The 25,743-nt window shown below is 39.6% G+C and overlaps 1 protein-coding gene across 2 annotated transcripts in view; it reads right to left on the bottom strand.

The window, feature by feature from the left end:
• rnf123 (ring finger protein 123) overlaps positions 1 to 25,743 on the bottom strand; it is a 95,341-nt gene that overhangs the window by 68,035 nt on the left and 1,563 nt on the right. For both annotated transcript variants that reach the window (XM_080845726.1, XM_080845727.1), the window contains exons 3-27: positions 25,210 to 25,297; positions 23,958 to 24,037; positions 22,164 to 22,261; positions 21,897 to 21,951; positions 19,308 to 19,393; positions 18,921 to 19,007; positions 18,760 to 18,827; positions 18,521 to 18,646; positions 17,969 to 18,083; positions 17,399 to 17,503; positions 14,240 to 14,365; positions 12,883 to 12,975; positions 10,926 to 10,999; positions 10,506 to 10,623; positions 9,335 to 9,434; positions 9,021 to 9,082; positions 8,712 to 8,783; positions 8,371 to 8,491; positions 7,517 to 7,618; positions 5,308 to 5,408; positions 4,850 to 5,042; positions 4,363 to 4,508; positions 2,889 to 2,972; positions 2,310 to 2,417; positions 729 to 906 (exon numbers count right to left, since the gene is read on the bottom strand). In XM_080845726.1, coding sequence (XP_080701852.1) covers positions 729 to 906; positions 2,310 to 2,417; positions 2,889 to 2,972; positions 4,363 to 4,508; positions 4,850 to 5,042; positions 5,308 to 5,408; positions 7,517 to 7,618; positions 8,371 to 8,491; positions 8,712 to 8,783; positions 9,021 to 9,082; positions 9,335 to 9,434; positions 10,506 to 10,623; positions 10,926 to 10,999; positions 12,883 to 12,975; positions 14,240 to 14,365; positions 17,399 to 17,503; positions 17,969 to 18,083; positions 18,521 to 18,646; positions 18,760 to 18,827; positions 18,921 to 19,007; positions 19,308 to 19,393; positions 21,897 to 21,951; positions 22,164 to 22,261; positions 23,958 to 24,037; positions 25,210 to 25,297 — 2,586 coding nt within the window. The remainder of the gene's footprint in view (positions 1 to 728; positions 907 to 2,309; positions 2,418 to 2,888; positions 2,973 to 4,362; positions 4,509 to 4,849; positions 5,043 to 5,307; positions 5,409 to 7,516; positions 7,619 to 8,370; positions 8,492 to 8,711; positions 8,784 to 9,020; positions 9,083 to 9,334; positions 9,435 to 10,505; positions 10,624 to 10,925; positions 11,000 to 12,882; positions 12,976 to 14,239; positions 14,366 to 17,398; positions 17,504 to 17,968; positions 18,084 to 18,520; positions 18,647 to 18,759; positions 18,828 to 18,920; positions 19,008 to 19,307; positions 19,394 to 21,896; positions 21,952 to 22,163; positions 22,262 to 23,957; positions 24,038 to 25,209; positions 25,298 to 25,743) is intronic.

Genomic DNA, 25,743 nt, shown 5'->3' with positions numbered 1-25,743 from the left:
GGTCTACAATCTTATCTCTGACGTCCTTGGACAACTCTTTGGTCTTGCCCATGGTGGTGAGGTTGAAGGTGTGAGGTATGATTCTTTGGACAGGTTTCTTTTATAAACGTCACCAGTTGAGATCAGGTGTACCTTGTTAGACCTAATGAGGACTAATCTGTGTGCTTCTTGGCCACATAACTGTCATTGTGAGCCAGAATTCTTGCTGTTTGCTTGGGGGTTCAAATACTTATTTTTTGCATCAAATGCAAATAAAGTCATAAATGTTATAAAATGCAGTTTTCTGAATTTTTTTGTTGATATTTTGTTTCTCACTGTTAAAATACACCTACCATTACAATTATAGATCACACATTGGCCAAACTTGCGAAGTGGCCAAACTTGCGAAATCGGTAGGGGTTCAAATACTTATTTCCCCCACTGTATATATGATGCATTTTGCATATTTGAAGAAGATTAAAGGTTTTTGGTGGTGTTCTTTTTATGTTTCTAGGACACAAAAACGTGCAGAGCTTTAAAGGCATATCTCACTGTTGGGAAATATACCTTTAAGGGTTTGAATGGCCGAATCACAGCCATGGGGATATCCTTTACTCACCCCAAAAACAAGTGCCATATTGCTTAAATATCTATCTAAAGTAACCTTATCACTTCACATATGATGGTTACTTGAAGCGGTCATAGGCGATTAAACGAGAGAGAGAGAGAGAGAGAGAGAGAGAACTGACCTGGTAGCTCGTCCATGCTGTTGGCTGGGCTAAAGTAGTTTTTGAGGGCGCTGTAGCTGTTCATGGCCACATTGAGGTAGAACTCAGGGTTGAAGGCAAACAGAGAGCCGGTGTTGTCAGCATGCTCAATCGTGCAAATACACACACGAAGCAGCCAGTACACATCCAACATTTTCTCCTGAAACACACAGTTCAGAGCACATTGATTGAAATGTATGTCATTATTATTTGTTATATTCATAGATAGATAGATAGATAGATAGATAGATACTTTATTAATCCCGTGGGGAAATTCTGGAAATTCATGGTCTTATCTGTGGTACACAACTCCACTGTTGGTATTATTTTCTACATTTAGAAATGATTCTTCTTGTTGCACTACAGCTACACAATTGACCAGACTTTAATAGCGGTCGTTATTAATACCTCCGTCATTAGGGAAGGCTAATATGAAAATTAAATTAGCCGCTAGGTTATGCTGTGAAATGTTGCTATTGTTGTTTTACTATTGTTACAATACACTTTTTATGAAACAGTAGACAAAGCTGTTTTAGGTTCCAACCTCTCTCCTATTCACCTACCTGCATACAGCCATTGGCACTTAGCCTTGGATTCATCAGTAAAACCTTTTTTTTTAGGTGATCCACTGTGAAATGCTGTTATGTCTTAGCCTGCCCCAAGTGTCTGGCATTGTTTCCCCATCCTGAGAAATGGTTAAGAGACTGCTACTTGGCCTTTGAGACCACATTTTTTTGACAGAACTTTTGGTGCATCCTAGTAAATGATGTATCCATGATTAAGTTCCTTTCCCCTCAGCCTGATGTACTGATCTTCTGATGGGATAGTCTGTCTGACCGTACTATACAATTGACTGCAAGGTGTTTTAGAGTGTCATGTATTGCCCCCTTAGACACTTTTAGGTACAGAAAAGTTGAGGCATAGTCATATTTATAAAAGATGAAAAATGGCTGCAAGCCTCTAATGAGTAGATGAAGTCCACATAAGTCATCTGAACGTGTGCTTCAGTGGAGGGGATAAAACCCCAAGAAATGTGTTCACACCTTTGTGGAAAAGGTCAAATGTCACAAATGTGTTTAATTTCATTTTGATTGCTTACCTACAAAAAGTGAAAGATCTAAAAACAGTCCCTCTAGGAATTTGCAATTACGCAAATTCACACAAATTGAAGGATTTCCCTCTCTAATTTCCACACAGAGAAAAAAAAAAGATTTTTTGCATTATTCATGATTGCCATCTGCAATGTCTCAGCATGAAAATGGAAACTCAGCATGAACTCTGCAACAGCATCCAATCAAGATCCATATAGCCCATCCATCATCATTATCACTCATAACTCTCACAACAATTATTATCTCCATGGAACATCATCTTTGTGAATGCGGATCAGAGTCTTTTACCAAGGTATATTCATTGAAAAAGACCCATGCCTATTTATATTTAGGCATATTTAGGTTTTGAGGGACAGAGAGCACACTACTCGTTCTGACTTCTCTGGCTCTAACAAAAAAAACATACAAATAGCACTCAGCAGAACACGGTGTAGAGTAAATTGTACAACACCTTAGAATAGATGGTGGCATTGATCCAGGCCAGCCTTCGACTCAGGTGGTTCAGCTTCTCAGCAAAAACCTTCTGGCTCTTCACTAGCTCATCCAGTATGTCTGCTCTCTGCAAGTAATGTCAAACCTTCTTAAACGTATGATCATGGTACTCACAATACTTCATAAAGACTCAAAACCAAAAAAAAAATATATATATATATTATTTAGTTTATTCAATTATTAATATGAGCATTCATAAATATGAGCATTCATATGAATGTACAGTGGTGCGAAGTAATAGTACTAAAACAACGTCCAATAACATGCCTATACCGCATACATGTCAAATAGATTTATATAATTATGGTAAATAAACAGTAATGGCATATATCAGTTGAGGTAGCTTGCATAAAGCTAACACAATTTAAAATGTCAGCGGAACTATTGAAAATATTGTGTAATTTGAATATGACCTGAACAGGATGATATGTTAAACACTGTTTTTGGCCCAGGTCTACTGGCCCTAGTATCTTTATTCTCTGTGTACAAAGTGTCTAGATCCCATAGCTGGGTTTGTGTAAAGTAGAAAAGTGCTTACCCTGCTGGGGCATCTGGCTATCTTCTCCTCTGTGTCTTTGAGGGCCACAGCATACTCATGCACATCATCTGACACCACCACCATCTGAGGACCACCACAACACACATCCTCACATGAGTTCAGATCATTCACTCTGGATGTGCTAAGAGAAAGCAACATAAGAACTGAACTGGCCAAAAGAATCAGTGAACAGAACCATATAATCAGTAAGGGAGTGAGAGTGCAGGTCTCATATCATCAGTAAGGGAGTGAGAGTGCAGGTCTCATATCATCAGTAAGGGAGTGAGAGTGCAGGTCTCATATCATCAGTAAGGGAGTGAGAGTGCAGGTCTCATATCATCAGTAGGGGAGTGTGAGTGCAGGTCTCATAGCATCAGTAAGGGAGTGAGGGTGAAGGTCTGCCTACTGACCAGGAGAACCGGCAGCCCTTACTTGAAGTGTACTATTTCTGAGGAACACTGACCACAACAAAAAAAAATTGGTGCTTCCTGAATGCATCACTAGTAAAACAAACATGGATTGATCACTGTGCTAATAACAAAGAGAGTGTGTGCTCACAATAAAAATGAGGCTCAGTGTTAACACACTGTAAGTACCAATTGCAAGATTTGCCGTGGTAAAATGCATAGGTTGATGGTCACAAGCAAAGCAACACGGCCTGAGGTGAGGGCAAATGCCGTGTCAGCAGAACATCAGTCGGGAAGGAAACCCTTTGCAGTATTAAAAGTAACCACCCAGCACAGCCTTAAAATCACTCTCTGTGACATTGGCTGCTGGATGGTATTGATTGCATGGGCAAATTCAGGAAAGTACAAGGACATCAGGGAGTCAGACTCAGAGCCTTACCATTAATGGGCTGCCACTACAGAGGTGCATTAATCAGTTTGTGTTGTTGATTACCTACTGGATAGGATTGAGTCCCATATTTTCTCATGAGGCAGTGTATTTGCGGGAGGGATGGATCTCTCCAAAATAGAATTCATACTGCGAACAAAATTTAATGAATTGTTTTGGATAATCAGAAATAGAGATGCTCTATGGCTAAAAGGGAAGTCGTCCAAGAGGAAGGGGGTGGGATATTTTGTATCTGTATATTGCCAAACAGGAGCTCGAGTCGGTATTGCAGTTGCAGATATTTTGCAAATGTTTTTCTCTACAGTTAGGAAACAAACAGTCACCAATGTCCCAGACTCCCTGGTATCACACTTACCTCTTTGTTTAGTGATAAGGTCCTAATAAACACGAACATAGAAGCTGTGTAAACAGAGAGCTCAGAGCTCGGTCATGTTTTCGAGTGGCCAAATAAATAGGCTGCTGTCAATAAGACACCTGCCCTCTGCTCAGCATGTTTCTACAGGCCCTGTCCATTTGACCCATCTCTCTAGTGTGCACCCCTCTCCACTATCTCATTTTCTCTGGCTTTTTCTCTTTTTGAAGGAAACAAGATGACACTTCTAATGACAATCCCGCTTACCTTGCCAAGCTGTTGATGGACACTTAAATTGTACATCATCACAATCCCATCCAAGATCTCTAGAAGGGACTTCTCTGTGATTGGATGATCTGGCTCTTCCAGTGGTCGCCCCAGCAACAAACCGTCGTTACCATGGTTTCCCTCAACTGGAGGGGGAAGGGAGCAAGTAAGAGAACGAAGGGTGTGGGGCATGGGGCATTATTCTCGGGCCATGCGTCATCATCACAACACAGAATGCTTAATAAACAGTATTCTACTATTCTATGGGTATTCAGATTTCCATACGGATTTATTCTACTGATCCTTACATTTCTCTAACATCATCTCTTCTAATATGTTACATTTTTTATATTAAAACACACACACACACACTCTTGAGGACTTCAATTATTGCATTTGTGTATCATACACCACAGAACAGCCAACATATTACAAATATTCTGTATGATGATAAAAAAAAAAATTTAAGTCCATAGAAAACACTCACTGTCTTCCTCAGTCCTTTGTTCCACGGCTAACGTTCGAACCTTGACCTTCTCAGGGGGGGCAAGGGGTCGGCGTGGGGTCATGAGGCTTACAGCGGCTGTGCTGAGAAAGCGATTAGCACGGCCAAGAGTGGGCGAGCTCAGCCAGCTGGGCCGCACAGGGGTACCTCCAGTCGCAGCTGCTCCAAGCGGCCTCTACATGAGACCGCAGTAGTCAGAATTAACTGTTCTGACTTTACAGTCATCCCTTCTCAATCCTACTTATATTTAAAAGGATTGTTAGTTATAAAGAAGAATAAAACTAAATTAGTTGCTTCAGGTTAACGCTGTGAGAGGTGGATGTAAATGGTGCTAGTAGTGTTGAAGTATTAGAGTTTGTGGCTCCTTTGAAGTACTAGGGTGAGTGTTACACTTCCAATCCCACAGCAGCAGCAGCAGCTCACTGATGCTTGGTCCTCACCTGGGCAGCTCCACTCTCTTCATCCTCATCTAGGTCATCCATAGACGAAGGCAGAATCTCAGAGGGGTCAATGATGATGTTTGCCTTGGAGGCCAGGTCATCTGAAGGAGATTAAACATGAGATAACATCCTCCAGACTACACTGATCCATCATCTAGTTTACCGTCATTGAACTGGTTTGTCCAGGCCAATTTGGAATCGATCATGCTTAAAGGTGTAAGGTGCACCACCTAAATAAGGGGTTCTCAGTATGCCTTCATGCTTAGTATAAAGAAGTTGAAGCAAATAAATGTGCCTAAATTGTTACGTAGCTTTCATTGCAAAAATAAATAAACAAACAATGAAAACTGCTATACCAAGATACAATACATTGTTTTGGATGATTTAAAGTAACAGTCAATCAACATGTAAGAAAATGCCCTAAACTCTCTGAGCAGATTTCTATCTTGACAGTAAATTGAAAAACCAAAAAAAGTGCAGGGATAAGTGCAAATGTACCAAATGCTATCCATTTTTGTGGTGCATACAAACATTTTAAAATGAAGACAACAGAAGTTTGTGTTTGTCTTTCTAATTGGTACTGATCCTATGACCCTGAAGACAGCCCTAGAAGTAACACACTAATACATTAACTCCAAAGCGCTAACTCCCTGACCATCGCTAGATATGGACATTCATTATTGGGATTCAAGACATCAGAGAAACTGAACAGGACTAAATTGTGTTTACTGAGAGCGTTAGGTACTGCCATAAATCCACAGCTCTATAAACATCAAAATGTGCCCCATTCATAAATCCATTGAATTTACATATGTCCAGAACTATTGCCACAACAGGAGGGTACTATCCAGTCATGGCACACTGCCCCTGCCTGATTCTGTACAAGACACTTTGAACTGGCAGTCAGGTGCAAATGTGTGCTTCATACTGAAAACGATACCTCTTGAGACTAAGGATTTAACTAAGACAGCAAGCAAGACCTTCAAGACTGGCTGATAAGTATTTCATAAATGAAGTCCTAGCACATGTCATGTGAAGGCCTAATCAGGAGCACCAGAGAAATACAATCTCATCGCTAAATCTATGAATACTTCCCATCAGCTAAATCTATGCAGACTTCCCATCGGCTAAACTTATGCAGACTTCCCATTGGCTAAATCTATGCAGACTCTTCATTGGCTAAATCTATGCAGACTTCCCATTGGCTAAATCTATGCTGACTTCCCATCAGATAAATCAATGCAGACTTCCCATTGGCTAAATCTATGTAGACTTCCCATCGGCTAACTCTAGACAAACACACCACCAGGCACACAACAAAAGCCCGGTCTGAAAAAAAATGTAATGTCTCTCCCTTCCCTCTTTTCAATCACTCAGGGCTTGACTTTGCACTTGCCGTTTCAATTGTGCCTGCTGCTATAGTTGTTGTTGTTGTTGTTGTCGTCCCACAGAGGAAAACTACCTTCAGAGGGATCAATTCCCATCTGCATTTGTACTGGTCTATGCTCCAACAGACTGGATTTTATTCCTGTCAACGCTGCCATTTTTGTGAGGACACTAATCATCCTCCACACTGCCCTCCCATTTCTGCAGGCTGGACACAGTTCACAAATATTTCAATCTACAACAAATGACTCAGATTAAAGCTTGCAATAGCCATTGATGGCAATAACACAATTCTGATGGTGCCAGCAGAGAGCATCTAGGTATAACACTGGATGTGCACAATGCCCAAAACAAAGCACTATTATTTGATAAGGCCAAAGTGAAACTCCAATTCACTACCATAGTCATTGGAATTTGTAACATGGTCATTCAGATGTCAGTTGTGCTTAAATGTGCCCGCCTGGTAATCAATAGCCTTTAGGTTTTCCTAAAAGGTAACTGCTTTTTATACACAGCTTATAGTAAAAATCACACGGATGTCCTTCCCCCTCTAGTGGACATAAAGAAAATAGCACCAGCCATAGCAGTGGCAAATGATGTGCAAAATTCATACCTTGAAAATGCACCTCTCTCTCAAGTACATCTGGAAGGAAGTGTGAAAAGAACCTCTCCAAGACACTTCAACATGTTCAAGGGGCACCCCATGGAAACGGCTGATATGTGTGAGAAACCTCATCTCTTTTCCTGAATGACTAGTTAGCTTTATGCTATGCACATGCTATGCTGAAATCTCTTGGGGGGGTTGAGAGGGCCATTTACACACCTTTCAGAGTCTTCTTCAGATGAGACAGAAGCCCTCCCAGCCTCTGTAGATCAAAGTAGTCCACTTTTCCATTGTAGAACAGCTGAGGTGGGACATAGCCCTCTATAGAGCAGGTTATGGATGCAGAATGAGAGAAAAAAAAGATATGCATTACAAAACATGAGCAGGCATTTTTGTCCAAATTGTAAAGAATTTGTACAAATGTAAAGAGGATGGAATTGTCCATAAACTGTCAATTTGACTATGACACAACTTCATTCCCAGGCTCATTCCCCTGTGCCATCATGAACCGGAGTGTAACATACACTGAGGTAGACAAAATATGACGTTTATTGACTCATTAATGAAATACCAAACCCTATAAAGATCCAGATGTTGTTAAAAAAAGAATCATGTGCAATACAATGTAATAGTTGTATGTTGTGGGATTTTAGTTTATAACACAACACATTGAAAATCCCAATTGTAACAGACTGAATTCTAACAACTAACAACAGCATTGAATGGAGTGAAATGGGATTAACAAACTGATTTTCTATTGATCACCCACACACATAAATGAACACTAAGGTTTAGCTGAGCTAGGTTGAAATCATGGGTAATTTATTAACTGCGGACAACTGTGTTATATAAGCAACAGTCCACTTAAGGCAAGTGACATATTGAAGAAAGGTCAATACAAAGGATGTTTAAGGTACTCCACTTTGGAATGAAAGTAACAATGCTATCACTGCCTCTTGTGTACTGATTACTGTTACTGATTATGTCAGCTTTATTGAATAGTGCTAATGAGCCTCTGTTTCTAGGGAAGGAGGTGTACATACTGTGATTGGTCTGGAGTGTCTCTGGCTTACCCTCACTGCTTACAGTCCCCCCGTTCTTCCTCTTCCCCTCATCCCAACAGCTTCTGACAGCTGTGATGAGCCGATGCAGAAAACACACCATGTACTCAGGAGGACACAACACTGTTGGGTTCTGAGAGAGAGAATGGTTTTAATCATCTGCATGACACACCAAATAAGTACCAACTAGGTAACAGACCCATGAAGAAGGCATATCCCATTTCGAAGACTCAATGCAAGGCTAGCTGCATGTGCTAGCACCCTCAGACCGTGTGTTAATGACAGCTAACTTTTGGGACAGAAAACTGTGTAAATATGAATGTTAATGGTTGACACCAATAGTGCAAACTTACCGCTCTGTTGCTGGCATTCTCTTGAAGAAACTTCCGGAATTTGTTCAAGAATATATATCTAGATGCTTGCCCCTAAAAGACCAATAGCATTAAATAGTGTGATAATTAGAGTGATCCTGGAATCGAGCACTTGTATAGAGCACTTGTATAGATGTTCTTCATGCAAAAAAAACTGAAAATAGCATGAGTGAGAGGAGACCATTATGTTGATGCCAAGTTCTACATATTGATGTAGTGTGGCCCACATGTTGAAAGGTAAGCGGTGTGTCTTGTATGGTCAGTCTTTTAGTGAATGTGAGACAGACATACCGTCCCTTTGTCCTTGTTGTTCAACATGAGCCTCAGGATCTGCACCTGCAGCTCCTCCACCACTAAGGGCACAAAACAAAACCAGTACAGTCAGTAGAGACATGCCCACAAGCACATAGTACAACCACAGGCAGTAGTATAGTGTCTGTGTATGGGATCAGTGTGTGAGAGTGTGTGTGTGTGTGGGGGGGGGGGGGGGGGGTATGCATGTATGGGATGAGTGCAAGTGTGTGCGTGTGCGTGTGCCTGTATCTGTATCTGTATCTGTATCTGTGCAGGTGTTGGGATGAATGGATAGGCCCTCACACACTCACCTTCAATCCTCTTCTTGAGCCTCTGGCAGCCGCGCTCATACGCTCTTCTCCTGAGTCTCTCGTCTGCAGTCTCCTCCCTCACCTCATGCTCATCTCTTCCCTTCACACAAACACACACACAGTGCACTGAAAACTCACACATCATCCACCTGACCAGAACCATACAGAATTAACATGAAGATTAGGTCACTTAACTGAATGGACAAATTCAATTCATCTCATTCAGAGTCTAATTCATTTAAGATTAACATCCTCACCCTTCAGATAATGGAGCAGAATGTCACAGTAATAAACATAAAGAGATGTGCAGAGCAGGCATTAGCATGCAGCGCCATCCTGGCTAATAGCTTGTAGTTAAAAAGAGTTTGTTTTAATTTGTTTGGACATCAGACAGGCAGCCAAAGGCAAACAGATATAACTTCCGCTAAAAACATCCATGTCCTCTGTCTGCCACAGATACATGTAGCCACCTTTCATTCCATTTCGGTTACCAATGTTCTTTTTCAAACTTGTTGCTTAAGATTTTAAGCTACTGGATATGCCATCCAACCAGTCATACGCTTATTATAAGCACTGTCCCTGAATTATGCTTTTTAGGAGGTGCTTCTTTTAAAGATAGGCTCTGCGTGTTTATTATTGCTGCGCTCCAGACACAGAATTCTAGATAAATGGGACACCACTAAAAGTCAGAGTTCCTACTTGAAATTTTCCAGTTGCAACTTTAGAGTTGCCTGGAACACAGCATTAGTTTGCAGAAAATAAAGAAAACATACACACACTAACAGATGGCCATTATAAACTAATATAGATGTTGAATTCAGTGAATTCCCTTAATTAGTAGATCATTGATATCATTTCTCACCAGTCGTCTAAACTACAACTTAATTATGACAGTTGTGGGTCTAGGCAAGCATGTAAGCCATAAGGCTAAAACCCAAGGGTGCCAGCATCGGACGCTGTCTCTTAAGGTAATGAAGTGAGGTTTACTCTCTGCACAGCTCCTTACTGGTTGGCTACTGTACACTGACAACATACATTTTGCAATACTTGAACAAAAACAATCTATAACATTTTTTTAAAAATCCAAGAAATTTGGCAAACAAGATGGAATCTCAATCTGAGATCTGTGACTCCGTGGTAGCTGTGTTACTGTACATTTCAAAGGCCTCACCTCTTTGTCAAAGCGCGTGGGCCACCATGTGGTAGGGATGAGCTCCTCCAGGCCAGCCTCCTTCACCCTAAGTGGTGTTTTAATATAGAAGAACACAACGGAGCGCAACACATCAAACGTAGCATCGGCTAAGGAAACACACCGGAGAGTACATCAACCCACATACAGTCTTTTGCTGAATGTTTTAGGATTTGTATCATTTCTTGAGAATGTCTTTTTAAGAACAGTTTCCTTTCTCTCTGCAGAGGGCATGCTCTTATTCATCAACAGTTCAATGAGTGTGATGGATACTGGGCTAAAAATGTCTTGTGATGTCACTGGTGGTGGTGCTAAATAAAGCACAATGCCATCTTTGAAGGGGTGTCATGGGAGCACAATGTAAGCTAACACGTAATTGATGTTGGAGTGTCAAAAGGATATAAGACATTATTGAGCAGATATTTCCTGGACTTCTCATGGCGTAGGATGGCTGTGGTCAAACGCAAGTAGTGAATCTGAAAAAAGAAACAGCAAAAAGAGCTTGAATTAAAATCATGAACTTCATCAAAAAAATTGAAAACTGTAATCTGATGGTCATTATGTTTTTATTCAGGTTTTGATGCCAATATGTTTAAAAAAAATTGCGTGCTAAAATGAATACTTTTCACGTTTGACGGAAATTAAAAAGTATTGAAAAATCTTGATAATGAAATACTGTAATCGGACGTAACATTTCAAAGACAACAGATTTGACACAGCAGGTACAGTACAATCCCCACTGCATTAGGCTATTGGATGAGTATTTTCACATCTCGCCAAGATGTCTGCAATCTGTGAGCAGCTCAGTTTTGCCTTCAAATGATAAACTTGACATAGGTTGTATAAAATTGATATTTTGATTTAGCAATATTGCAAACTGACTTAAAATACTAAATTTAAAACATGAATACACTTCACAAACCTTTAAATGAATGTGGCTGTTGTGTTAACATATTTACTAGTGCTGTCAAACGATTAATCGCATTTGTCATAGTTAACTCATAATTATTTTATCTATTCTAAATGTCCCTTCAATTTTTGATTTTTTTTTCCATCATTTCTATTTTATTTTTATGCTCTTATCAACATGGAAAAGTGGATTGGCTTGCTTTATGTAATGTTTTATTTGATTGAAAAACAACATTGCCAAACAGGGCGGTACAAAATAAAATGATAAAGTCCACATTTCAGATAAACAAGGACTCAGCCTATAGTGCAGTTAAACCATGGCTTAATATTTTCTATTTTTCAAGTTTGCTGTGAACATAGAAGTCAGGCCTCTTATTTCAAAAACAATGAACCGTAACAGTCAGGTTACCAATACAAGGTAAGCCTACTTCTTCTGTGCTTTCAGCCAGCTGCCTGTTGATATTTTCAGACAACAGTGAAGCTCGCTTCTTTTGCACAACACAACTTTTAAAGGTAAACTTTCTATTCAGAAGCTTTTTATCGTCCATTTCGCTGTATTGCGCTCACCATTCAGTCAAACGTAATGTTAGCCTACTACACAGTTTGCGAGGCCAAAAAGGTTTTTTTTTGTTTTAACATTGCGTTAATCTCGCGATAAAACAATTGACAGCGTTAAAATGGGTTTGCGTTAACACCGTTAATAACGTGTTAAACTGACAGCACTAATGTTTACTTGAAACCAGTTGATCTAAAAACAATTCAATATTTTTTCTTAGTGATTTAGTGAAATGTAGTTAAGATTTCAGCTTGATCCAAAAGGTATGGACAGTCAATAAGAAGTACATAAAATGAGCTGAAGATAAAATCAATGCAAAAATGAATTTTAAAAGTGCAGTTTTGACTGTGCATGGCTGCATTAATTGAATGGCAAGTTTTTTTTTTATTTCATCTAAATCCCTAACCTGACCAGCCAAACTCTAGGTATGTTGGCTTGGACAGATCCATAAGGTTACATCTGTGACATCCCCACACACACACATATATACACATTCACACAAATGCACGTCAGTGTAAATTATTTCTGTACTGCATTTTGCTTATTCCAATTTCCTGCATCTTAGCCCTGCACATGCCCAAAGTAGTATGTTTATATGTTTTATGTCCTTTGCACCAACCGCACCAATTTCATTTCCTGTATGTGTAAATATACTTGGCCATTAAAAATAATTCTGATGTGCCTTTCCATGTTCCTACATGTTTGAAAAAATATGGTGTTGGGTGTAAATATTTTCTATGTCTTTGATACATTGTGTCTGTCTGTTGTGGCACACCTCTGTGGCTTTAACTAACCTGTCAAACAGGCTTTCAGGATGTCAGAGGTTTAAACTCACTCTGTCAAGCCATTGCATTCAGAGCGGGTGCATTGAGACTGAAAACTGGGCCAGCTCACCTGGAAACCCAGGTCAGGGATGATGGGAGAGAACCGATAGGCCCGAAGGAGTGACATCATCAGCTGTTTCAGGCACTCGTTCACTTCATAGTCCTGAAATGGGTGAAAAGCAGACAAAAGGAGTAAATATAAGACATTTATATTGTTTTTAAAAAGTATCTTTAACTCTTTATTTAACGTGACATTATGCAGGTTTTTTTAAGTTTGTTTAAGTATGGTTTTGTCAGTAGCACGTTTTTCGAAATTCATTTTGATGGTATATGGTCATGTGAGGGCGAGACAAAACCCCTAGTCATTCTGGTTCTGCATTATGTATACTGAACAAAAATATAAATGCAACATGGGTCAATCTCAAAGGTTTCACTATTTTACAGTTTATTTGGGAAATGTACACTCCGGCTAACTAAGCACAGAATCAGAGAAAAATTAGATAGCATTGAGAATTTACATTATCTTTTATTTCAATTATTAAACATATTATTATACATGTTACATTTTTGTTCAGTATAGTTTTATACTCCAGGATGGAAAACTGTATGAATATATCCACAGCATGATGTTGCGAATTGTATTGTAGAAAGTCTGCAACCTTTTATCAGTGCCAATTGTGTTATAGCATGCTAGCAAGTCAGACATCTCACTAGTGATAGAAAAACGTAATATAATGCCTCTTGTAATCATGGGTGTAGGTGTAATCTTTGATCCTGGTAAAAGGTTGTTGAAGCAATGGTGTTGACCAGATAGAATAGTGTATGATTCCAATGGTGTTGATCAGATAGAATAGTGTATGATTCCAGTGGTGTTGATCAGATAGAATAGTGTATAGTCCCAGATAGAACAGTGTATGGTTCCAGATAGAATAGAGTATGTTATGTGTGTTATGTTATGTTTGGTACATATGATGAGATTGTACTCTGCTTGCTTGCTCAATGTGTCTTCAAGCCAAGGCTTCAGGTTTATGTCAATGTCATTATCACATTTGTATGATAAATTAGAGATCCAATACAAAATGTATTAAATTGTATCTCCTTTTTTCCCCCACTGTCTACAAATCTGTCAGAATATCACAAGAATAATTTTGGGGGGTAAGAATGACAATACATCCAGATGGACACCAGATTGCACTTTATCAGTTTGTTTATAATGAATCAGCCCGTTTTTAATTACGTTCAGAAACGCAATAACTTATTAATGAATCATATCCTCGAAATATGATCTACTACTGACACTTGTAAAGCCGTCAATAGTACAATCAAGACTAACAAGTTTAGACTTTGAAGTTATACACTGAAGTAGAAACTACATGGTACACAGTAAAATAGGCAGTAGAGTGATCACTATGACGTGGGAGCAGTACCTCCATGAGCAGCCAGAAAAGGTCCAGGAGTTGCTGTATGAGAGGGTGTTCATCCACTGAACCCCCACCTTCCAAGATAGTCAACAGGAAGTTCATCAACACGTCCTCCACTAGATACACTTTACACTGAAAAGAAAATTACATTTAGTCCATATAACATTAGGTCACACGCAACCAATTTCTTACCAAACTGATATTCCATCTCAATACAGTTCTTGCCCTGCCTTATCTTTAGTTCAAATCTGAACACAGCCCCAAAAAAATACATAGCCACATTCAATTTAAATGCAAACAATATTGTTAGTTTGAAGTTTCTAAGCATGTATTTAAGCTGACACACTTCATCTCCATGAATGTGTGAGTGAAGAGCATCTGACCCTTAACTGCTCTGCAACTAACCAACGAAAATGTAGCACCTTTGATAAATTCATGACTTGCGCTGTACTTTGACTACAAATTTGAGATAGGACATAGTATAGATATACATTAAAAACCTCACTTAATTGGACAGAGGTTTGCATACCTTTTAATTTAGATGAGAGTGATTGATTGACTACAAGGTCAGTTTTGAGGCAAAAAATTAAGAGCGAATCGCCTGAGCCATGCGTCATATAACTAGACCATATTTCCCGATAACGCAAAAAATAAACTTGTGTGCTGTTTGCAACAGTCGAAAACAAACCCCTCTTCACAGTTGACAACTGAACTTCTCTCTAAGAAAGACGCTATATACAGATAATAATCCAGACACTTCCATACTGAACAAATACTGGTCCATATCCAACCCAGCAGTTTAACAGCCTTCATAATGACAAATGGCTATTTCAACAACTTTTAGTCAGGTTACCATGCTCACCACAGCACGGAAACAGCTCTCATTAAGGTTTTAAACAGCATACACCTTAATACTGATATAAATCCTAGTCCCAGTGTAATTGGACCATATTTCAGCTTTTGACACTGTTGATCATAATATATTGCTACACAGACTGAAAGTATGGGTTGGATTTTCAGATACAGTTGGAGCTGGCTCAGATCTTAAATGCATTGTTGCCATTGGAGACTATACAGCAACACATGCATTCTCGACCGGTGGCATCCCCCAAAGGTTGATCTTAGGGCCTTTATTATTCAAACATTGACATAGTTTTGCTTGGATCAGTCATTAAAGACAATAAGATCCTTTATCATAGCATAAGATCCTTTATCAAAGTTTGCATGTGTGTTCATCATATGGGTTTGTGAGCCAAAACATGAATTTTTTTCTCTGTGTATGTGCTTAAAAGTGTACCTTCTGTGTGTGAGCAAAAGCAGGGGCTGATAAGAAGAACTAGTAGTCCTTCTTGTCTGCCTTGCTGATGCATTAGGTTGCAAAAAGTATAGCAAGATGACCTTGGATGTGGGAGACCCACCACGTGGTTATCTCTAGTGCTTCGGCGTCAGAGAACACTAACTTAATTTCATATAAACCTTTTGTGATAGGTTTAACTTTGCTTTAACTTTGCTTCAGTCTGGGAGTGAGCCCGGGCTCTCTTTCTCTCATCCTCCAGGATGAGTGGGAGCCTGTGTCTCTCTCCTGTCTGCCAAGACATTAGTGCGCCTGACGAGCTTGCTGTTGTTGTTGAATACAATTATGCTGATACACAACTCTGGAGTCCAAGATAACTTGAGTGAATTTTCACCTAACAAAATACTTCATGCTATTTTTTCCAGCAGGGTTGACTGCAATGGTCTTTTCACAGGCCTTCCTAAAATGACCATCAAATAGCTTCAGCTGCTAGACTTCTTATGAAAACAAAATTAACTAAACACATTACTCCAGTACTTTTAAGTAGGTGACAGAACTGACTTTAAAGCAATGCTGCTTGTTTATAAATCCCTAAATGGGGCAGGACCAAACTAGCACTCATATTTTTCAGCAGTAAACACCTGCTAGACCACTCAGATCACTGGAGATAAATCTGTCAGCAATACCCACAAATCCAATTTCCAAGTCCAATTTCATTATTTCATTCAATAACATGCATGCTAAATATGCTATAGGGACTACAGGTTTTCACAGGTCCTCTTTAACCTGAAAACCCGAGATCCGACCTGAGACACGCTCGTGTCCAGGTCTGTGCCTACCTGACACTGTCAACATTTCTTAACTTCATTTTATATAAACCTTTTGTGATGTGTTTAACTTTGCTTCTCTCTCGTCTGCTGCAGTCTGGGAGTGAGCCCGGGCTCTCTTTCACTCATCCTCCATGAGGGTGAGCATGTGTCTCTCTCTTGTCTGCTAAGACATGGGTGCCCCTGACGGGCTTGTTGTTGTTAATTAAAATGATGCTGATACACAACTCTGGAGTTGGAGGTTACTTGAGTGAATTTTCACCTAACAAAATACTTCATGCTTTTATTTCCAGCAGTGGAAAAGGTCTTTTAACAGGCCTTCCTTTAAAAGACCATCAAATAGCTTCGGCCTGTTTAAAATTCAGCTGCTAGAGTTCTTATGAAATCCAAATGAACTAAACCAAATGAACTAAACCTATTACTCCAGTACTTTTAAGTAGGTGACAGAACTGACTTTAAAGCACGGCTGCTTGTTTATATATCCCTAAATGGGGCAGGACCAAAATAGCACTCATATTTTTCAGCAGTAAACACCGGCTAGACCTCTCAGATCACTGGAGAGAAATCTGTCAGTAATACCCACTATTGAGTCCAATTTCATTAATTCATTCATTCATTCATTCATTCATTCAATAACATTCATTCTAAACAGGTCCTCTTAAACCATAAACTCCGAGATCCAACCTGAGACACGCTCGTGTTCAGGTCTGTGCCTACCTGACACCGTCAACATTTCAAACACATTTGGGTTTGGGGTAATTACATCACTTATTACTTTTACAGAGCAACCTTACAAGACCTGAATTTTAAACAGGCTGATCTAACTTTCATTGTAAACGGGAGTTAAAGCCCACTTTATGCTTAGTTTTTTTTTTTTTAAATGTTGTTGTGATGCTCAAATGTATGCATACGGTCACCTCATTTTCACTCCCTCTGCTAATAGGATGGAGTCGACAACAGCAATGTACTGTACCTCCAAAATGTATCTCCAGCTAAATGCTACATGGTTATGGATAATTGACCCTGTCCAGGTGTTTCACATACCATCAGTGGAGCAAAGTGGTTAAAAATGTGGGCGAGGGTGACCAGAACTGTTGGCTCTCCATGAAGCTTCCAACATGCGCTGTCTTTTTGAACAACCTTCTCCTCCTGCAGACAAATACATAAAAAGGGCTTACATTTAGAGTGCAGTCCAGTAGGACATACTTGTACCAAAATTGACATGCAGTGCAGAAGAACTTCTGATTTGAGCTCCAATGGAATTGAGCCAAAGATCCAAATGTCTGCAAGACAAGAAAATGACTTCCCTCATGAAGCTTATCAAGAAAGAAGAAATGTCACTACACATTTCTTGCTCTATGTATGATAGCAGATGGGAATACCCTAAGCAGCGTCAGAAAGATTGTACATGGAAAAGTCCATATAAGCAAAGGGTTGGTGTTTAGAGTAAGGTGTTCAAGATATCCTTGCCTACGGTGGGGAATAAGCAATATGCTTTTTGTATGGCAGTATTGTATATCATGCTTTAAATGGTTGATTTCGCATCAGTGGTGACAGACATCATTACAATTGTGCCTATGGTGGTCATGTAACCATGGCAACTGAAAGATGTACCTGGATATCAATAGTTGTGGACAGCACGGTTTTCATGTAGCCCAGCAGCCTATTGGCTTTGAGAAGGTCAGCAGTAGGAGGATCCTGCAGTGGTCTGTAGCCCTCCACAGGATATGTGGACACCAGCCTTGTCAAGGAAGCAATCTCAGAAACACTCATCATTTCTTGATGGATTTGAGCGATTAATGTACCACATAGGGGCTACTTGTCTTAGTTGAACATGGTAATCTGGACCTACATTAAGTAGAAGCTGCCCAGGGGACACATGTATAACATTTGTACCCACATACAAATGGTCTTCTGCGTCTTCTAATCCAAAAATCGATATTTGTGGGTAGGTTACTCAACTCATAGATGAGCCCTCTGGTCTACATGTTTAGGACCATGTAGAACACTTGTATTAACAAGTAACTGATAATAAGGTAAGTGTTACAAATACTTCAAATCAGTCCAGTAAGTTGAATTAACTGAAATACCCAACCCCATCCCATTTCTCTTTCAACCACACATACACCTATTTAGGCAAAAATTCTTAAACGTTTGTCAGGATATCTGAGGGGGCGGCTCCCAAAATTGAATGCCACTGACTCTTTGAAGGAAAGACTGATGGCAGGAAAGTATGCTATGCCGGGACCCATCTTAATGTTACTGAAGGCTGTACCCAGGGACTGACCATTTCTGACGGAGAAAAGAAAGACAACAACGGACAGAAAGAGACAGAAACTGTTAGTTGAGAAAAGACAACAAAATGATGTTTCTGATATAGAATATCCCCCAAAAATGACACTTACAGACAAAATGTTATGGTGCCTTCATCCAAGTCTATCATACAGCTGACAATGTCTCCTGCCGCCCATGACTGCAAAAGCAAAATATCAGCGTTGATTAGCACAGCTGCCGGAGAGCTTTCTGAGTAGAACAAACGTCCTGGAACATATAACAACATTCTCACCTTGCCATAGTTTGTAGTGGTGACATTCCACTTGCGCACCCTGTTCCCATCATAAGCATATGAGTCAGGTGTATCTCCAACACCCTCCTGAAGAAACAAAAGAAAAAGTCTGTGAGCACACAGCACAACTAATAATCTCCTACAGACAGGATATCACTCGCCCATCTCAATTCATCCACACAGTTCAAATGGATGTTTTTATTAAACGCTCAAGGTCTAGGCTCTAGGACCAGAAAAAGTATGCCCAATTCCACACCAACACTGACACGCCTGAGAATTGAGAACTGAGAATAACCTATTGCTCTTCAAAGACCTAGATCCAGCATCTGAATACTCTATCTGAAATTCATTTTCAGATTAGAGAACTTTGTTTACAAGGGACAATACCTCCTGATTGAACCTGCAGTTGAGCGTGCACCAACCGATCTGCATCAGACCTTGGGATGAGATAAGCACCTCATACACCCACTTCCCTGCACAAAATAGGTAAACACAGGATTACAGATGAATGACAAGGTTGTTACAAAATAAAGCAGTTCATGATCAGAACAAGAGGCAAGGAGGGGAACAAATAACACCAAGAAAGGATGCTACTAGACAACACAATGGGGCAAATTTGTAAAAAAAAAAAACGACCATAATGTTTACCATAAAGCCTCGGAATCAGAGTAATGCCAATGAATTGTATTGCCCTCTTTTACTGTTTATGCAACTCCCAAAATGTCCACTTATTTTCTTCATCTGCATATTGCGGTAGTGAGGCATACAACAGTAATGTGATAGTGAAATTAAGTCTTGAAATAAATTGATAGTAAATTTTGCTATAGCTTGATTTTTTCAATGTTTTCACTTTCACAAACCTACTTAGGATGGGTGTCCATCACGCATCAATAACGCTGTAATCTATACAATGACTTTTGAATAATTGGCTTGTTTTATAAGGGATAGACTTGCTTTTGATCTGATGCCTTTTTTCACATATCAATGGTTAGAATGCTTAAATTAAAGGAAGACCTTAATCTAATTGTATATACAGTGCCACTTGAAAGTATGTGAACCCCTTGAGCACTTAAGAGTTTTCTGTTGTTTTACCACGATTTTTCATTTTTTTCATCACCAATTTTCCCTAGATGAAATGTCAGGTTTATGTTTATCATTTGCATGTACTTGTTTAGAGGGAATTGTTTGAGTAGCCAAAAAACTACATGAAACATGGAAATAGTGTATTTTCAAAAGTAAGTGAACCCCCAGCTGCATTGGTGAAGTCAAGCTGGAAACAAGATTCGGTGAAACATATTTGGATGCTTAATTAGTCAATTAAGCAAACCAATCAATTAAGACATCCTTAGGAAAAGGGTTGGGCATCACAGATTAAAAGAGAGAGGAAACCAACCAAACCACTGTAGTGCCAAGGTGTACCCACACAGATCAACAATGCCGAAAGGAAACGAGATATCCGAGAACATCAGGAAGAAGGTTCTGACAGCCCATCAGTCTTGGGAAAGCTATAAGACCATTACCAAAAGATTCCAGCTCCATCCATCCATCCAAGACAAATCATTTAGAAATGTAGGGCATTCAACATGACCGCATCTCTGCCTAGAAGTGGACGCCCATCAAGACCATCACCAAGAAGCACCATAAGAAGAATAAATCAGGTAAAAGTCAACCCACACATCACCTCTAAAGAGTTTCAGACCTCTCTGGCAGCATCTGGGGTAAATGTACATGCGTCTACAATCAGACGAAAATTGAATAGACATGACATCCATGATCGGGTTGCTAGAAGGAAGCCTCTGCTCTCAAGAAAGAACAAAACTGCCCGTTTCAAATTTGCTCGAGAGCACTTGGATAAGTCAAAGGCCTTCTGGAAGTCCCTTCTTTGGACAGATGAGTCGGAGATAGAATTATTTGGTCACGATCAAAACAAACAATTTTCGTCTGATTGTAGACCCATGTACATTTACCCCAGATGCTGCCAGAGAGGTCCGAAACTCTTTAGAGGTGATGTGTGGGTTGACTTTTACCTGATTTATATAGACTGATGGGCTGTCAGAACCTTCTTCCTGATGTTCTCGGATATCTCGTTTCCTCTCGGCACTGCAGTGGCACTGCAGTGGTTTGGTTGGTTTCCTCTCTCTTTTAATCTGTGATGCCCAAACCTTTTCCTAAGGATGTCTCAGTTGATTGGTTTTCTTATTTGACTAATTAAGCACCCAAATATGTTTCACCGAATCTGTTACCTGCATGACTTTACCAATGCAGCTGGGGGTTCACTTACTTTTGAAAATACACTAATTCCATGTTTCATGTAGTTTTTTGGCTACTTAAACAATTCCCTCTAAACAAGTACATGCAAATGATAAACATAAACCTGACATTTCATCTATGGAAAATTGGTGATAAAAAAATGAAAAATCATGGTAAAACAACAAAAAACGCTTAAGTGCTCAAGGGGTTCACATACTTTCAAGTGGCACTGTATAATCAACTGTAGGCCTATGTCACTAGAGCATGCAGTTTCCTCGTACATCTTCACAGAGAAATATGCACTCTAGGCATAGATTTACAGAACCACATGAAACACAGGTTATAATTTGAACCCTGGGTCTTGGTGTGCTCGGTACTTCATTTAAGATCATCTCTCATAGACAATCTCTCCCAAATCTGGTTTTGTTGTTTAAAGTTTCCGGAGGTTTATTCCATTAAATGATCCCTTTAAAACAAGAGGCTCAGACGCCAACACCATTTTATAACCTTTTCTGTCAGATTACACGGATCATTAATATATATAACTTCATTAGCTTGGCGATTTCTATTAGTTATTAGTTAAACACATTTGCAGTGATTACTGCCACGTTGGTGATGAATTCAAGTTTAGTGTGCCAATGTTTCAGTGTGCCAATGCAGATTTACAGGCAGGTTTTGTGAATTAACCCCCAATGGTAGAGTGCAGTAAGTGAGTCATAGAATTACCTTTGAATACACAAGTGGTAGCTCTGATGGAGCTGAAATTGCTGTGGCCAATAACCTTTAGTTCAAATGGGAGGAGAGATATAAATTAGCTATTTAAAGCTTTTAAAACACAATAAAGAAAAAACATTTCATCAACAGAGCAACTCAACAATACTTAACAAAATACATGCAAATAATGTGTTTGAAACAATTTAACAGGAGGTATTTCATACCACAGATTTGATCAATCTTGCTTCAAGATCTCTACAAAGAACAATTTGTTCCTACCCCAAGGAGATCATCATCAACAAAGAGGAGGCCTTCAAAGCCACTAGTGTGGTCCAACACCACCGTCGGGGGACCAAGACGTCCGTCAACTGCCTGATCTTGAAGGACAAGGGGAGAGATACATAAGCAACAGGAAAAGAGCAGATTATTTAAGGTCATTATTTTAGGTGCTTTTTGCCACAGGGTTTAGGAAATAAGTCTGATTGAAGCCCCTCAAATACCAATGAAGCTGTGAACAAATATTGTATGAACTCACAGATCACAATACAATTTTCATTTTCTTCACATACAAAGAGGTATTTGTACTGTGACAATTTTTTCCACTACTTTTTTCAGCTCACATCTGGGAATATCAAACAAGTGCAGGTCTAATAACGTTGGCGCTTGGGACAATGAGTGCACATCGCACAGACATGTCATCACAGATATCAGAGGTCTTGTACAGTCCATGCTTTAGTAGTTTGGAACAATTTTAGTGTGCAGGATCAACAGCATATTTGGCAGGCGCTTATAATGTCTTTTTCTCACACATTTGACCTAGAGGTAATCTCTGTCAATGTGAGCAAACCTGTGTTATGGGTAACACATATCCTATCAGGCTTTAAACAAATAAGTAGTTTGTAGTTTGGTTTAAAAGGTTTAACCCCTTGAAAGACTCAAGCATATGGGAAGAGGTAGTCGAATTTGTCAAACGTAATGAACTAAGTGCTCAGGGGGCAGGCGGTAAACGAATGCCATCCACATATTGTACTCTAGACAATGGCAAAAGAAGAAATGACGAAAGATCTCTTTTCTTGGGCAAAACAGAATGCAGAAAGATTGCATTCAGGTTGGTCCTAGTGTTCAAATCCATCAACATAAACATAGCATGTAGCTCGCAACCCCTCATATCTTATGCATTCCCCATTCACATAGGTTTCGCGCCTCAGGTTCTTTCTCTTTATGTATAGATATACTGACGATATGGTATATCCCAAAGACAGTGTCCAGTAGCCTTGTGTTACACAAATGAATACCTTTATATGTCCACTCTCTTTGACCCAGTGCTCAACATTTACCATTTCAGCAAAGATGTAAGCTATATTTATTTTTCATTTCAGTACCTAAGTGATCTAAGTGAGCCTCTTTTTTTAGAGGCTCAAACTGACCGATTATTAAGATAAGTCAGTTCAAGGGGATGTGGCTCGGGCATTTTCAAACATGTCTGACAAGATACAATTACTGTTCAAAGAATGTAATTGTTTTGAACAAGCGAAGAAGCACTATGGCTTATTCTCTGTACAAGCGCTCCTGGTGAACACTGTACACAACCTGGGGCGACATTGCCATCTTCTTACATTGTATTCTCGTTTTAATGCATTCAGATTAAAGGGATTGCTCAACAAAGCTATTGGTCGGCTTAACCAAATCTTTCTGTCACTAACTTCTGTCTGGCTCTGCCCACTCAGTGCCTTTGATACCATATTTTACCTCTCTCTCTGAACAATCTCCTTTTTTGTGCTAGGATGCACATGCGCTGCCATTACAACCAGCCATTTTAGCCCTCTAAGTAAGACCCCAGGTATTTCCAAACATGTGTGCAGAGTAATCAAACAGGTTTATGGCCCATTGTGAACATGCAGGAGTGTTAGGGCAGGTTCAGATTACATGCATTCACTGGCTAAGATAGAAACAAACTTATGATGTTCTACAGGAATATTCCTTTTATCAGATCACAAACATGTTGGGGTGATGATCTGGATGTGAGGCAAGTGCCTGTGCAGGCATGGGCACATTTCTGAACAAGAAGCTGACCTCTGCTATCCTCGGTGAGCTCGTCCTCTGTCAGCAGGTGCTCCAAGTGGGCCTCCAGGTCCTGGAAGGTTAAAGTTTTCCTACAGAGCAGAACCATTTCATTAGTCATAGTCACATGACCATGACATTAGCACCTAGGCAAGCTCATATTATATCTATCACACATATAAACATCCACACAGACAACTCTAAGGTCAAGCTCATATTATATCTATCACACATATATACATACACACAGACAACTCTAAGGTTAAGCTCATATTCTATCTATCACACCTATAAACATCCACACAGACAACTTTAAGGTCAAGCTCATACTCTATCCATCACACATATAAACACCCGCACAGACAACTCTAAGGTCAAAAGAAAAAGGAGGTAATGGTAGACAGGGGAAGGGTTACACTGCTGCTCCTCTAACTTCTGCCCATATTCAGGGTGAAATAATAATTTAAAAGGCTGCCTCTGACCCAATCAGATCAACAAACACTGCTTCATCATATCTTTCTGATGTGTGTAAAGAAGGAGGTATCTAGAGCAGTTAAAAATACTTCAGTGAACTGGGTTAGAGTACAGCTAGCTGAGGTGTCAACCATGGCCAACATCAACAGCTCATCTTACCTTTGGCTTACTCACACACTATGTATAGAGCAGAGAGAAACATGACTCTACTTAAGAATTGGGTGTGGACTATAGAGACTTGAGTATAAGAATGGAGGAGCACTGTCTTGTCCAACTCCATACCAAAATATGTTTTCCTTCCAAAGTGACAGATGACACTGCAATTCCTGTGCTGTGCATATTTAATTACTCTCTTTTATTAACTCCCTACAATGTCTTGCACATTCAAATTGGTATTCTTGTGATGGTCAATCACCAGACCTGAGAGGATATTGTTTAAGCTTTTAACATTTGAAGTAGCAAAAAAAAGCAAAAACAATAAATGTATTTAACATATATGTTTCTTTTACATCACAACCATGGTTCCTGGAAGAGGACTTGAATACTCGTCGTAAACTACTGTTTATTCATAATTTGTCAATATGTTATTTGGCATAAAATCCACACGTGTAAAAGTTTTGTGTGTAAACGTTTTAAAACTAACCAACTATAATACAGTGTTCTGTGTTTTGCTTTGTTGTACTACAGTGAGTACATGGCTATTGAATTACACTGCTACCTTCTGGAAAATGAAGTGTAAGTTTGCTGGGACTACTGAGTTTGAGGCGCTTTATTCAAAAATGTATTCAACCTGTATGCAGCTGATGTGAGTCCATATTTGCAGGACGAGGGGAATACATGGTGCAGGTAGTCACTCAGCAGCTTCTCATTCACAATTCCTACAAGGAACACAGGCATAGCTCATATCTCCAAACACATATGCTCAGTGGGGCCAGAAACCTCGAAAGATAAACTCCAATGTAGACAGTTATGACTCTTACCCAACCCAACACTACAACACACGTTACTACACAGATAAAGTTAAAGGAGCAAACTTGTAGAACATGAAGTGTTGTGTTCACTGCCTCAAGGTATGTATGAGTTTTTTTCTGATCCTTCCCTGTAGTTTGTTGTGCCACAGAATTTTCAAATGAATTCACAGGCCTAATTGGTTATTATAACTAACTTAACCTCTTAATTTCAGAGATAAATAGTTCCTCCACTGCAGTTTAACAGTCAGTTTGATCTCTACTCATAAACATGTTAGAGGCATACTTTAAAGGCTTTGACTAGCTGTGACTCATCAATAAATAAAGACAACAGCACCAATGTTAAGCCTTGTGCT

The sequence above is a fragment of the Sprattus sprattus genome (genome assembly GCF_963457725.1).
Source record: "Sprattus sprattus genome assembly, chromosome: 10".
NCBI lineage: Eukaryota > Metazoa > Chordata > Actinopteri > Clupeiformes > Clupeidae > Sprattus > Sprattus sprattus.
This window is presented reverse-complemented; position numbering and strand designations above follow the sequence as displayed.